The sequence below is a fragment of the Musca vetustissima genome, unplaced genomic scaffold (assembly GCF_032173495.1).
Source record: "Musca vetustissima isolate MV318-11 ecotype Yass unplaced genomic scaffold, APGP_CSIRO_Mvet_v1 utg78745, whole genome shotgun sequence".
Taxonomy (NCBI): domain Eukaryota; kingdom Metazoa; phylum Arthropoda; class Insecta; order Diptera; family Muscidae; genus Musca; species Musca vetustissima.
In genome coordinates, this window is record NW_026874533.1 from 50438 (window position 1) to 66398 (window position 15961).

Genomic DNA, 15961 nt, shown 5'->3' on the forward strand with positions numbered 1-15961 from the left:
GAAGAAGAAAAACAAAAATTTGCCTGTTCAGAATTTGCCGTACACGCAAATTCTGCTTTGCTCTGTTCGTTGAAAACAATTTTGTTGACATTTCCTTTTGAACCTACAGTTGGAATGACATAACAACGAAGAATTAAATTCCTTAGTAGTTTACTAATATTTTAGACTAATAGATACGTCTTTTTGTTAGACTTTGTTGGGTTCCCGGGCATAGTGACTTAATAGATAATGAAATAGATGAAGAGCCTGCTCGTACTGGCTCGCAGTCGATCAACAACCACCTCTCAGCTATTACATAGGTAGAATCCATAAGATCTTTTTAGAGACAGCGGAAAAAAAGGAGATGAAACTGACTGTAGGGATAATTACTGCCCACTGTAGAATTAGGTCCTAACCTAACTTTCTCCATTTCCATATCCTGCTCTTTCTCCCCTTTCTTTTTTTATACCCTCCACAATAGTGTTTCCGTTTGTAACTAATCGAAATATTCATTTCCGACCGAATTCACTGAAATATCGGTCCACTTTTTCTGGTAGCCCTGATATAACGGTACCCCCAATTTACGGTATTTTGGGGCTTTTAAGCGCGTTTTTAACCGAATTCGCTGAAATTTGGTACAATGCGTTCTTATTGGGTACCAAATTTATTCATTATAAAATATATAGGCCCATTTTTCGGGTAGCCCTCATATAACCCTCAATTTTCGGTATTTTGGGGTTCTTGAGCGCGTTTTCAACCGAATTCGCTGTAATTTGGTTTTTTGTAGTCGCATATGGTAACAAATCTCCCTGCCAAAAATGGTTAATATTCGGCCCTTTTAGGTGTAGTTCCCATATAAACCCCTTCTTGTATTAAAATTGTTAGCAGATTAGTTCCGTATATAGGGGTTGGCCCCATATAGGCGTATAGTATAGGGGCTAGTCGTTACGCGAAATAGTCAGCTTTACGCTACAAATTATGGAATTCTAAGACGATATAACCATCTGTTGTAATCATTCCGCTTTCGAAGGAAATCGTGATAAAAAATTCGAACCTGACGATAATGAGATATATCGGCCAGCATTTAGTCATCTCCCCATATAATTATACCTCCTGAAGGAAAGAATTGAGACACGAAACAAAAATATTGGGTTCGAAATTGACATATGTCGGTCATTAATTAGTCATAGCCCTCATATATTTATAACCCCTAATATTCGCTAATTCCTACACTATGTAATCTAAATTGCAGTAGTTTGAGGATTGTATATTATACCCACGCTTTGGGGGTTTACATTAAAAATTTCTGAAATTTGTATGTGGTGTACATAATGGTTTACATAAACCGGTTTGTAGAATTATCGGTATAGGTTCATTTTTGGTATGTTCCCTATATTTTCATTTCAAGTATCTGTCAATATACCTATGGTGGAGGGTATCCAAAGTTCGGCCCGGCCGAACTTAACGCCTTTTCACTTGTTTCTTTTAGGATGAACCCAATGGATCATTCGTTTAATAATGCGGTGTGCCACTATTCACCGGCGTTATGTATTATTTAAGCAGGTCTACTTCGTCAGTTCCACATACGACTAATACTCTCATACATCTAGCTGATCTTGTAAGTCTCTGGTAGAAGTCTAGAAGTAGTAAGAAGTATAATAAATGGATGTGTAAATTTTATTTAAAAACTTGTACACCTGAAGCAATATTCCTGTCGTTATCAACATAGTACAACAAATGATTGAAGCAAAAATTGGTTTTATGAAGGCCAGTATTACAAACATAAGGCTGTAATGTAAACGTCGAAATGAGGGTCCCTAAGTTATCCAATTTTTCGGTATTCTATCACTTAAGTAAAACTCTCTAACGTTAGAATGGTATACGACTTTCCTTAGGCTTATCAATCACTACCTCCACACCTTCGTCTAGACTTTGTATGCCAATATTTGACGATTGATTTTCAGGCTCGTGTTATTTTCATTTCAATGCAAATATCCCCGTTAGATATTTCATTTCATAAAATTCCCACAACTTTTTTAGGTAAGCCAGCTTAATCTCTTTTGTTGTAGCTTAAAAAAATTAAAACAAAAAGATTTTTATTTGTAAAGTGGGTCATGGCCACATAGATTACTTTCGGGAAAGGCAGGTAATTCCTCATAATATAAAATAAATAGGCACAAACTTTTTTTATTTTCTTTTGTTTTTTTTTTATTGATATTTGCAATTATGTATAACATAAATTTGAATTTCAACAGGGGATTTAAAAAACTAACATATTCCGGTATTCCAAAACATATAAATATTATGCAAAAAGTGAAAATTATGGATACATAAATTATAATTATAGATTTGGGGACAAAAAAATTCTTCTTGGCCTGTAAACAATCGACAAGTCTTAATTTATAATATTATAATAATACAAACTAGTTATGAAAAAATGGATACAATTTAAATCAAACTTATTCAAAAAATAACATGTATCGAATAAATACAAAGTTACAAGCTTGTTCTTCTTGCTCAGCTAAGATCTGACACAGACTACAGAAGAAAACGTTCTAAACAAACAGCAATGCCATCGTTTAACAATCAGAATTATTTCTGGGAGTTCGCCAATGACAATCGAGACTTCACACCATCCCACATCCTGCGCTTAATTACCACCTTCACGTTGTTTACACTTATCTATGCATTCCTTCAATTTGGCGCTGAAACTCTCGGCCAATTCAACTTTCTTGAAGCGCACTGCCAGTTTTTCCAATTCTCCCTCCGACGATTCGGCATAATTCATGGTAGCCCACACAAAACTCTTGGGATTGTTATTCATGTTCGAAAAGTGGAAATCTCCGGTGACAGCGTGATTGAGTACTAACTTATGAATTTGCTCGCGGCGCATTACCAAACGATAGGATTGTTTAATTGGGTGCATTAAGAGTTTTAATTCGCCAACACCTGCCGCCAATGAGAAGAGATTTGAATAGTACGTAGAAATGCAATAGGAATAAATAGAATTACTTACCTCGCTCCTTCCATTCCTTGTTTGTGGCATCGTATCTGTAAAGTGTAGCTCGTTCTCCAAAGATTTTGGTTTCTTCTTCTTCGCCAGTTGTTACGACAATTTCATTTGGCAACTCAATAATGGGGTCATAATGAGGGTCGTAATTCTCATCATTTTCGCCGGCGGCATCATCAGCAGCACCGCCATCTATGCTTTTCTGCGACTCGTTTGCTTTGGATTTGCTTGCGGAGGTGTCGGCATCTTTGAGGGGTTTACTGAAACTAGAGAAAGCATCTTGATTTGTCAAACCTATGAAGCCACCAGGGCCAGGTTTTTCAGAAGGTTTTCCCAACAACGGCTGACTGTCAGCCTTTGCCGCAAGACTGGCAAAGTCTATAGCGGCTGTGGATGTCTTAGATAAGTCTGCAAATGCTGTTCCTGTTGATGCAGTAGACGTTAGCTTAGATCCAGCATCTTTGGCGATACTTCCAAATGTTGGTGTGTTCGATCCAAATATTGAGCCTTGTGTAGACCCAAATCCGCCAAATCCACTACTGTTTGTGGTGGCCGAAGTACCAAATATCGAAGTGCCACTTCCCACACTTTGAGTGCTATTATTGGTGGTCGTACCAAATATAGATTTAGTGGTATCTGCTGCATTGCCGGAGGTATTGAAAGCAGGCGATCCAGATCCAAAAACAGGTTTGCCACCAAATATAGAGCCGGACGATGTTCCTGTAGTGGCAGAACCACCAAATATGGAAGGCTTTGTTGCAGTCTTTTCTGTAGATGTGGAATCCGCAGGAGTAGAGTTACCGACCGTAGCAGATCCACCAAATAAATTAGTTTTAACAGCAAATGGCGACTTAGTTTCCTGTGAAGCACCGCCGAATATTGAACCGCTAGTTGCTGTCGCTGAACCACCTCCCAAAGCCGATCCACTGCCAAATAGGAATCCTCCAGACCCGGCGGTGGGTGTGCCGCCCACGTTCTTAGTTTCATCTGCAGGTTTAGTTGTACTATTTAGTGCAGCGGCAAATGAAAATGTGGCATTAGAAGGTTTATCGCCGGTAGCAGGAGCGCCAAACGCCGTGGAATTCGCTCCTCCAAAACCGCTAAATATACTCTCATTTATTTTTGTTGTCTCAGTTTTCGCAGAAAGTGGTGATAATGCGCTTTGTTTCAGGATCGTGCGGTTGGACGATTTGTTCAGTAGCGACAATTCCGGTAATTCCATTGGCTCAAGGGGATTTTTGGTATCGTCTGGGCTGACAAACTGCTCGCTAGACTTAATTTCGGCAAACACAAATTTGTCTGGATCGCAGCCACGGCATCCTGTGCATGTTGGTTTGGCCGTAAAGAACTCGTATGGCAATTTCAATTTGTCTGCTGTCTTTTTGTCTTCTTCGGAAATATTTAATGCACTGGCGGGAGCACTTGTATTTGTGGGTGTTGTAATTGAAGTGTTGGCGGGTGCCTCAATGACTTCAGCGGTACCGTCTAATGCATTCTTAACTGCAGTCATAAATCCTTCGGCTATTTCCTTGGTTTTAAAGCGCAAAGAGAATTGTTCCAATTCAACAGCGCCCTCGCTGAAATCGTTGACAACAAATAGCCAGGACTTTTCGTCCTTGCGTTTGTAATCGACATCTTCGTTGAGTATATGGTTGAGGCATATCTTCAGGACCTGTTCACGTCTCATAACTACACGCAATTTCTTCGTTTGCTTATGGCGTAAGATTTTCACATTGCCCAGGCCTCTTTCCTTCCATTCACCCTCGGTAAAACGGTACAACTTTGCCCGATGCACATACAACAAGTCTTCGTCCTCTTCGCCGGTTTTTACTTCAACCTGAAAGACAAATATAACAGTCAAAAAGGGTTTCGATAAGTAGAAATAAATATTAGACATACCTTATCGGGCAATGGTATAACTGGTGTAAAGTATGTGTTGTTCTCCTCCTCTTCATGGTATTCACCATCGCCATCGTCACCATCATCGGCATCACCACCTCCCAGTTTCAGTGGGCTCTTTCCTGCTTTGCCTGGACTTTTAGGTTTGAATGTAAAGCTGAATTCTTTTTTGTCCAGTGAAAAGGTATTTGCTCCCGAATCAGCTGTGGTCGCTGTCGATGGAATTGAATTCGATGACAGACTGAAACTGAATGTTGCCTTGCCAAGTGGAGCACTTCCAGGTTGCTCAGTTGTAGAAACAGCTGTATTGGCTCCTATTCCGCCAAGCCCGGTTGAGGTAGCTGTAGGTGGAGCAAATGAAAACAAGGAAGCTTGTTTGCTATCGGCTGCAGTAACGGGAGCAGCGCCGAAACTAAAGCCACCGCCAGCAGGTTTATTGGCAGTAGTAGTATCTGTTTTAGGTGTTGCCGTCGCAGCAGCTGGAGAATTAAAACCAAAACTAAACTTCGCCGATGGATTCGACAAATTCAAGACACTATTTGTGTTGGCGGTGGTGTCTTTCTTGGGAACAGTATCATCTTTGGGGGCGTCACAAGCTTTACAATAGATGGCATCGCCGGTATTGGAGAGGTAACAACCTTGGCATGTCCATGATCCTGCCTTGGGCTTGAAGGCATCACCAAATCCTGATGTTGGTTCCTTAGGGACAGCAGCAGGTTTAGTCTCAGTTGCCGGTTTCGAAGCGGCACTGGTGGCAGTTGGTGTTGGCATGCCAAATGTAAATGATGATTTAGTTGTAGTTGGCACTGCAGCTGTAGTTGCTGGCTGTGCTGGTGCAGTAGCTGCACCAAATCCAAAACTGAACGTAGTTTTACCACTAGTGGCCAACACATTGGATTTCACTTCCTTCTTGGGCACAGTATCATCCTTGGGACAATCACAAGCCACACAATACAATGTTTCTGCCGTATTCGAAGTATAACAGTCTTTACATGACCATGAGCCTGCTTTCGGCTTGAAGGCATCACCGAAGCCCTTTGTAGCTGGTTTTGTATCGGTCGTCTTATTGTCCTTGTTGGCCTCCACACTATCTCCCGACATTTGGGCTTGAACCTTTTCTATTGCATCGAGGAATTGCTTGCACGTTTCCGGAAGTTTAAAGCGCACAGTCAACATTTCTGTGACCAGTTCATTTTCAGAGTAGTCCTGACCAGCCCATGACACGGCTGTCTGAGAATTCTTGGCATACTTGAAGTGGGTATCTTTGTAGATCCTTTGGTTGCAACACAACTTATGGATTTGCTCACGTCGCATAACCAAACGAACTTTGTTACTGTCGTCCTTGTCTTGCAGCAATTTGATATTGCCCAATCCTCTCTCCTTCCATTCGCCGGCCTCCTTGTCGAAGCGTAATAGTTTAGCTCGGTGCTCGAAGAGAACTGTCTCATTTTCTTCTCCGGTAGTGACTTCAACTAACTCGGGCAGAGGTATGACTGGTTTGAACTGAGCAGTTGGCACATATTCATCTTCGCCATCGGACGCTGTCGATTTGTTCAAAGCTGTAGCATTGGCGGAATCATTTGCACCTACACTAGGCGATGCTGTGACAGCGGAGGGAACAGCTGGACTTGCACTAAATGGCGATGTAGTCGATTTATTAAGATTGGAGAAGATACTAGCAAATGGTGAGGCTGTTGCAGCAGTTGTGGTCGGGGCGGTAGCAGTTGTATTACTGGTGCTGCCAGTGTTGGATGCTGTGGAATTTCCAAAGGAAAAGCTGGCAAATGGAGATGCGGTGGTGGTAGATGTTTTAGTAGTCGAATCAGTGGTGCTGGTGGTTTTGGTAGACAAATTCAAACCGCTGAATAACGATTTGGAAGCTGGAGTCGTCGAAGGGGTACTGGAGGCAGCAGTTGTTGCAGCCGGCACAGTTGCTGTAGGAGGCTGACCGAATATTGGCTTAGGTTGAGATGGGGTGCTGGTGGCAAAGTTCGTTGTTGATGATTTAGCCAATGAGAATGGCGCTGCTGGCTTAACTGCCGGTTCAGCTGTTTTGGTCTTAACGTCCTCAGCCTTTGTGGAAGTCAATGATTCTGCTTCCTTCTGGGCCTTTTTAAAAGCTTCTTGGAATTCTTTGGCAATTTCGGGTACCTTGAAGCGAACAAAGAATTTCTCTAGTCGCAGCTCCTCATCGGCAAAATCATTAGCTGCCCATATGAAGCCCTTGGTTTCCTTATTAGGAACTGTCAATATTAGCTCCGGAGTAATCTTGTGATTTGCACATATCTTGTGAGTTTGATCACGTCGCATAAGGATGCGTGAGGAGCCATCCTTATTCTTGAGAATCTTAATGTCGCCAATTCCACGTTCCTTCCATTCCTTTTCGACGTGACGGAATAGTTTGGCCCTATTGCAGAACATCACCTCCTCTTCTTCTTCGCCTGTTCGCACTTCTATCTCGTCTGGCAATGGTATAATTGGTTTGAAATCTGGACGTGGGTCATATTCTGCGTCTTCGGCACCGGACTTATTGAAGTCACTGCCAACACTTTCCGTAGTCTTATTCAATGTGGTATTGGCGTCGGAGGATGCGGTGTTCACTTGAGCTGCAGTGGCAGCGGCAATGTGCGGTTTAAAACTGAATGTCGATGAAGTAATCGCTGTGGACGATCCAAATATGTTTGTAGCTGTTGCTGTGGTTGTTGGGGCCACAACAGCTGAAGTAGTTGGCGTTGACTTGTTCACGGGAATGGCAATTTGTGCCGAGAATGGTTCCGTTGGCTGGCTAACTAGGCTTGGTTTGATATGATGTGATGGTATGGTGACGCTAAGTGGTGCTTGTTGTTGAGTCTGCATAGAAATACTATTGGGATTTGGTAGTGGATCCGAGCTTGTTATAACTACATTAGCTGGAGGTCCTTTCTCGACTGGTTGGCTGTTCAGAGCTTTATTAAAGGATATGGGTGCTGTGGTAGGTTGTTGTGGCGGACCCAATGCACTTCCAGATGGCGGAGGTATACCCATGTTGTGGCTTAATGGAGTGGAGAATGAAGTAGGTTGCATTCCGGAGGTAGCAATAGATGTTGGTGTCATTGCAACGGGAGGTTGTTGCAGAAGATTGTACAAGTTACTTTGCCTGGAAGGATCGGTAGCACCTGTCATATTTGGTGGTTGATTTGGCGGTGGCAGTAGTGGTGTCGACTGTGGTGGCATATTGAAGTTCATACCACCCGGTTGCACTGTTGGGTCTAAATAGGGCGGCATACCAGGCAGACCAGCATTTCTTCCGGCACCCAAACTCTGCGGTCCACCGCTCTGAGGAGCCATCATATATGGAGGAGCATGACCATAGAAATTGAGAGGATAGTTTGGTGTAGGAGGAAACATGGGACTGTTGTATGCGGCAGCCTGTAGCCGTTGTTGCTGAGTCATAAATGGAGAATTTGCTAGCATATTGCCGGGAGCTCCACTCACCGGACCAGGACCATATTGATTAGTTTGATGTTGCTGTGTTTGCTGCTGCTGTTGTTGCTGTGGATACATTTGCTGTTGCAGAGTTTCCTCAATAATGTATAAGTCATCCAATACATTGGAGGCGTCGTCTCTTGAGGGAGGATTTGACGAAATACGAACTTTTTTGATGGCATCTTCCAAATTTGCCATTTTATCCTTGAGCTCATTAATTTCCTTAGTTACTTCGCGAAGTTCTGTTTTAAGAGCGTCAACAATGGCGTCCTTCTGTAGGGTAAGGTTCGAGGCCATTTGTTTAACCAAATTTTCTAGTTCTTGATTTTGTTGCAATAACATTGCACTGCTGGGCAGGGTGTCACGTCTCGAACGGTTGGAATTCAGGATGCTTGCGGGAGGCAGAATAGAATTTTCGGCATAGAAATCTGCTTCGGCATCTTCATAAGTACTGGAATTGTTGTGGCCAGTAATGGGACTGAAATTAGTCGAAGAATCACTTAAGAAGCGATTTGAGGATTGCTGAAGTCTCTTGATTTCGTCGTGAATGACCGAGTTCAGTGGATGATTAGGGTCGGCATGAGCACTGCTCTTTAATAAAGCCAATGTTTGGTTCAAACAATCCGAGGCGCGATCCAAATACAAACGCTTGCTTTTCTTGGGTGTCTTACTGGCTTCGTCCAATTTTCGATAGGCTTCGGCTTGCAAGTATGTGGCATATGGAAGCTGGATACCTGATAGCTCTTCAATCAAATCTTCATATTCCGATTTCTTGAAGTAGCGCGTTGCAAGATACGATACAGCGTCCTCCGCCATTGATGCTACTTCTCTTTCAACGGCTGATGTATTGGCCTTGGCATATTTGAAGTACTTGCGGAATGGCTCCAGCACAGCTTTATTGTGCATCTTCATCATGTTAAGACCATGTTTGTAGATTGACTCAGCCCTTGCTTCAAGGAAAGCCTTCTCCACAGGCTTCACAATGTCTTGAGCTCTCGAAACAAATATCTGTCCCAATTTGAAAACAATGGCCATGTCCAATTTTGGCCCATTAATACCACGTACAGCTTCAATGCCATACTGTAGGTTGGCTCGAAGTTCAGCCAAATTACTGCCATTACTCAGATTTTTATAGACCAAATATGCACTGTTCCACCATTGGCATTGTTCCTCCGAACATAGTTGATGTTGCAAATTGACAAAGGGTAATATTTTTGGCCTACCAGCAGCATAACTGTTACCCGATTGATAGCTATCGAAAGCCTCACGATCCACTTCCAGAGCTCTCTTGGCCTGTATTGTTGCAGCGTATAAGAAACTCTCGACATCCAATTGATTTAGTGATTCGGCTCCACAGAACAGAAGATTTTGTGTAGAGAAATTAAGTCCACTGAAGTATTTGGCACGCACATAGGCCAGATTATCATTTCCCAAGCACAAGTAGACCATATGTTGAAGTGACTGTGGTCGATGGTATTGGGCGGATTCTTCATAAGTTTCGAGATCAGCGTATGTTGGCAGCTCGTAAATGGGTTCATTGAATTTCTCACTTTTGGCAAATAGGGATGATTGTTCCTTGACTTTCTGGTCGCTGTTGCAGAACAGCAGGGCAAACACATTGCGTCGCCATTGGCGATCACAACAAATCTGTCTAACTTGAGCCAATAAATCGTCACCACTGCTCCACAGTGTAGATGGTTGACTACGCATTAAATTGTTGACGTTATGAGCGTTTTCCTTATTGGCGTTGGCATCATCTTGAATACATGAAAGCAAAGTTCTACCAACCTACAAATAAAAGTTTTTTTTGTTAATGGATGTAAGAATCGAATGGAAATTTGTGTTAACTTACTTGAGCGCAACGGAATGATCCTTCCCGCTGCCACACAGCGATCAACTGATTTGCATCTTCATCGCAGTGCTTCATCCATGGTTCCTTTTTGTCAGTAGCATTTTCTTGATAGGCCAGCAGTAGCAAGGGCAACGCTGCACGAGCCGCCTCCTTCCATTTGTTTTTATTCTGTAACAATTCCCGTTTGAATATCAAAGCGCTGGCATGCAGCAATAATTGTCCACGATAATGACTCAAAAATAATTCAACCAATTCTTTCTGGGCACACAATTTATCCGAAATTTGTGAAATTTTATACAAATATTGATCGAACTGGAATAGCAAATTTGCCGTTTCGGTAACACCACCACCCACCAAGGATGAATTGGATGTCATAAGGAAGGAAATCTGTACTTGACGTTCCAAACAGAGGGCAAGCAGTAACCAGAAATCCCAATCTTTCTTCGTGTTCGGCATTTGTTCGTATTTGTTGAGAACCAACCAAACCACATTGTACCATTCGCTGCTATTGACGAACTCATCCTTCTGTCGCATTTCCAATTTATGCACATATTTAAAAGCATCCAATATTTGATTTTGTTCCACGTAGTAACGCACCAATCGCACTCTTAGATGAACATCATTGGGTTTGTTGGAAATCTCTTTTTGCAATAGAGCCTCAACCTGATTGGCCTCAATGTTGTCTTTGTTCATGAGTTTGAGACGCAATGAAAATACTGCATCATGTTGCACCTTTTCCGATTCAGCCAATTCGCACCAATATTTGGCTTTGTTACAATTAAGATTTTTATCCTCAAGTAACAGTTGGCACACTTCGATAAGGACATCATGTTGCTTCGGGTTCAATTGCAGTGATCGTTGAAATGATTGTAGAGCTTTTTCGGTTTTTTTCTGACGCTGGTAGCATTGACCGAGTAACTTGTGAGCTTGATCATTGTCTTCTTTGACGGATAGATATGAGCATAAATATTGTTCCGCTGATGCGTATTCATTGATTTTAAAGTAGAATTTTGCAAAGGTGTAACCACGTAAATTTCGCTGAAAAGATTAAGGAAAATTTTATTAAATTTTTTCTATATATGGTAAACAATACATGTGGATAATATAAGTATGAGATCGAACTAAAATATACATACATAATTTCTTTAGTTTATAATTAATTTAAATAAAATATTATTGACGGGCATTTTTTATAGTTTGTTTATTTATTAATTATTAAATTTTAAAAATTGTAAAACTTTCTGCAGCCTTTAGGAAACCTTAAAAAATAATTATTAAAAAATGCGTGTTTTCCACCCAAATGCGGAATAAATTGGTTTTAATGTATCTAAATAGTACTATAAATATTTTAAAAAAATGTTTTATTTTTTATTTTCGAGTTAAAGATGAAGAATTGTTCGCTATACCAGACATCGTGTTGTGTAAAAAATTCAGATGAATATCTTCAACACACACTGCTTGAGAAGCTGTAAAATCCATCTGTTTTGCAAAACTGATTTGTTTTGACATTGAACTTATATACAGCAGATGCCAACCAGTACATACCGACATTAGGAACATTTTTTTGCAACAAAATTTATAATAAAGAAAAAACTGACTTTCTTCAGAAAATTATGAATTAATTGCCTAAAGAATTGATATTGATTGTTCAACTTTGAAAACAATATTTCATAACAACTTTATAATACAAAGAAAATATTTATTTCACAAATCGGAATTTAGCTCATTGAAATAACCATTCCAGAAAATTGTTTTGATAAGCGTTCTACACTAGATAGATTAATTTGTCGGAATGTAATAGTTGGTATTTTCTGTATAAAGAACATTTCATATCACTAATCGTGGAAAAAGCTTTAATACTCTACAAGAATATTGTAAGATTTCTCTGAGTACAAATTAATAAAGCTAAGTTTTTTTTATTAAGCAGAAATTAAATTTTTTTTGTCAGCCAATGTGGTTTTTTCTTTTATCACAATAGTTCATATTTCTTAAGAGAACCCCACCGTTCTCGGTTTCAAAATATTAAATATAATTCGAACGTGCACTAAATTCATGAATGTTCCTTCAAAATTGCAAGTGAAAATCTGAACAACTCTTCAAAGTACAACCGATATATTGTGTTGCATTAAGAAAAAATGGAGGAAATGATATAAAGATTTTTAACTATAACATATTTCAACTAGATTTTGTTAATTGCATAAAACTTACTTACAGAACATTTTCGAATTTAAAATTATAAAAAATTTCCAATAAATTCAATTTAAAATTGATTGAGTCGGCATATGGATGAAAGCATATTTTTAATAATTTACATACATACATTTTATGTGTATAACTATTAGACGGTAGAAATGGCTCGTCCATAAAAATGACCCGATCGATTACCACTGCCACCATCATTACTTTTGTTCACTTTACACCCCGACCAGGCAGGTGGTGTTTGCATGATTTATAATTTTTTTGACATCAAAGAGGAATTTGGTAAATAATTTAATATAAACCTCAGGCTCCTATGACTCCTGCTTCTACTACTGGAACATGAGTTATAAGTTTAGATACGTCTATCAAAGAATTATAAATATTTTTAATTGTTTTTTTAATCTAGAAGGTTAATGCAATGATAATAAATTTCTAACCACAATTTCGATTGACATTGACGGAACCAAAGATTTAGGAAAAAATATACTGATGAAATTTTGGAGACCATTCCAAAACAGAACAATACCTATGTTAGCATATACAATATGCATTAACAATACCAATGTTAGCATATAAAATATGCATTGAATATAATTATTGTTTTTTCCTACACGTCCTTAAATACCATAGTTAGGACAAATTGGAATTATGAAAATAATTTGTATTCCCCTGCGTAATTAAAAATGTTCCCTAATTTGCTTCTAAAATTTATAGTCCATCTAGTCCATTTCTTTTAAAGAATGAACATTTTCAACCACTTTTTTCATGTTGTTGTTTTTTTTTCTTTTTTAAATATAACGACATTTGATTGCATAGCTTGCCAAAGGAGAGAGGGAGAGTCATCAACACAAAACAAGCCGGCATCTAATGGCGCGCAAGAGAACAAAAAAGAGAGTTTGCAAACACACGCAAACAGTCATAACCTCAACAACATCTGTCTGAGGCCATGTCTGTTTTCTTGCCATGGCCAAGCAACATTTATAAAAAGAAATCAATAATAATAAATGTATGTAGTAATGATGAATGTTCGTTTGCTTGCATTTTCCTCAAATTTTCCACACCAACGCATTCAAATGCATACAAACAAAATCAAATCATCATCAGCCAGACAATTTATGTTCCTTCCCAATGACAAAGCAAGCCATCAAACGTCATTCACGTGAAAAATCAATGTTTCTTTTTCTTTCTAGTAGTTCTTTGCAAACTTCTTACCTCATGTTCCGATTTTATTTTGGCAAAAACAGTCCGCACTTGGGCATCAATATCCTTTTTGGTTTTGTACATTTTCGCTGTTGGGCTTGGGCTATTTGTTTGACGCTTCTAAACAATTGCTGGAGACAGCAGACAAAAATACCGCCGCACACGAGTTTTTCCAATGCAGTTTGCAAGTTGTGAAATCCACAGCAGATTTGTTGGCGATAGTATGACGTCTTCGGGCAATTTAAATGACAAATAATTTCAAGGAGTTCTTTTACAACTGGGAGCACTTCTTTTTCAATAGTTTTCACAACTTTTTAATAAATTTCAGAAATTTTCTTCTTGTCTTCTGTTAAATCACTCCCAACACGAATAAAATTTTCGCCAGTGCTCGTTGCCGCGACTGCTTGTTTGGTTGATGGTTGCCAAGTTGCTATCGTTGTGCAAAAGAAGACGATGGCAAATTTGCGCAGGGTTGTATTGACAGTTGTATGCTATTACTAAATGTTGCGCGGCGACGTAAAGCGTACGTCGTAACGTTGGGAGGTTACACAAACAGATGATTTTGAATCAGTCTGTGTTTAAGTAACGGCTTTGCACATTTTAAAGTATTTATATCATTCATGATTTAATAAATACGTAAATGTGAAGAATCGTATCATGAAAAAGAAATAAAATTGTTTTCATTCATGAATTTGATTTTTTTTTTGACAAGTAATGCATGTCTTCAACTGTCCTGTGTTCTCATAAACTACGTTTATACTTTTGAGATGACTTCAAATTCAAATCCTGCATTTGCGCCATAAAATTGTAATTCCTCCTCCTTCAAAATACGTCCTAATGAAGGCAATTCCTATCTAAATTGTGACAATGTGGATTAAAAATTTGCCAAAGAACATATGAAAGCAGTGAAAAGTGTTATATAAGTAAACTAAAACAACTGACAAATCATACAGACATCAAGGATTTGGTATCTCGAATTAAAAATCGAGTCGATTTAGAAGGTATAGTCTAAACGCGCTACATTGCTAAATAGAGATAACAAATTCACCACATCTTTTATAAATGCCGTTTTAGGCATGGTACAATAATACAAGGCAGGGCAGCTTGAGGTGAATAACAAAAAAGGAAAAGTCTTACGTTGTAATAATTATACCATGGTTTTAGGCAACTTATTGGAAATGTGTTTATAACTTTTTACCGAGTTAACCTACTTTATGATAACTTATTTGGTATGTATTCACAGATATATAATGAATTGACAATTTAAACCCACTGGGTTAACAAAATCCAGTGCAATACTACAACATAAATATGGAAGCAGAGGGAGGAAAAATTTGTTATTTTTTTTAATTTTTAAATAAATAAATATTTTTTGCACATTTTAACCTTATAGGATGTTTACATTGTACCGGATTTCGATAACCAAGTGGGTTTAAATTGTCAATTCATTGTATATATGTCAAATAAATCCTCATGACTAGGTTAACCCGCAAAAAGTTCTAATGTAAATGCCGTTTAATGGAGGAATATGAAATTATTGAAAGAAAAATTGCCACAGAAATTATGAAACTAGTCTAAAAAGCTAGGATTTTGTTTACAAAAAACAGTATTGTGTTTAAATTATCTTTATAATAGGTGTGTATGGTTACTTTTCCAGTAACATTTACTCAGTAAGTTCCAGTTCAGAGAGCAAGCCGTTTTTATTCTCGATATTTGGTAACAATTGTTACCAAATATCGAGTACTTTTTTAACAACGTTACCTAAAATTCAACGTGGCCCACTATGGCAAAATGTTTTGTACGGCCGTATTACTCAAATACGTCGAATCGATATCTCTTAGCGAACTAAACAAAATCGCGAAACAAATTTAAAAAATATACAATGTATTCAAATATTTCAAATTCTTCTTGAAATTTTTATGTATTCTTTTTGTTTCGTTTCAATTTTCAACAAAAGAAAAAAACAAAACTACGTTCTGTCATAGTTGAATTTGTTCAACTTTGAAAATTCGTACGTCGACGTATTTCGGTAACATTCATATGAATACATGCAAGGTGTATTTAATAAGGTGTAAGTGACAATAATATGGTTTCAAACTTTTTTCTTTATTGTTTGTAAAGTAAATTGTCAAAAACAGTTTCAATATTACATTTCGATTTCAAAAATGGTATTTAAATTTATAATAAAAATTCAATAATAGAAATTCAAGAAAACTACATTCATAGAGGGGGACGGAAAGGAAACGTAGGCTCAGTTATAACCCCGTTCGCCGATTGGTCCACATATTTTATGTTATGTGTGGAAATCTGTCCAGAAATCCCAGCTTCTCATAAAATCGAGGAGATTATGTTAGCGT

The 15961-nt window shown here is 38.8% G+C and overlaps 1 protein-coding gene across 1 annotated transcript; it reads right to left on the reverse strand.

The window, feature by feature from the left end:
- Positions 1–2629: 2629 nt before the first annotated feature.
- On the reverse strand, positions 2630–13736 carry LOC133334327 (E3 SUMO-protein ligase RanBP2). Its single transcript, XM_061542620.1, has 5 exons — positions 13617–13736; positions 10206–11243; positions 4889–10141; positions 2996–4826; positions 2630–2928 (listed from the first exon to the last, which is right to left on the reverse strand). Exons 1-5 carry the CDS (start codon positions 13686–13688, stop codon positions 2630–2632), a joined length of 8493 nt encoding a protein of 2830 aa, XP_061398604.1. The 5' UTR covers positions 13689–13736.
- Between the last annotated feature and the right edge of the window lie 2225 nt (positions 13737–15961).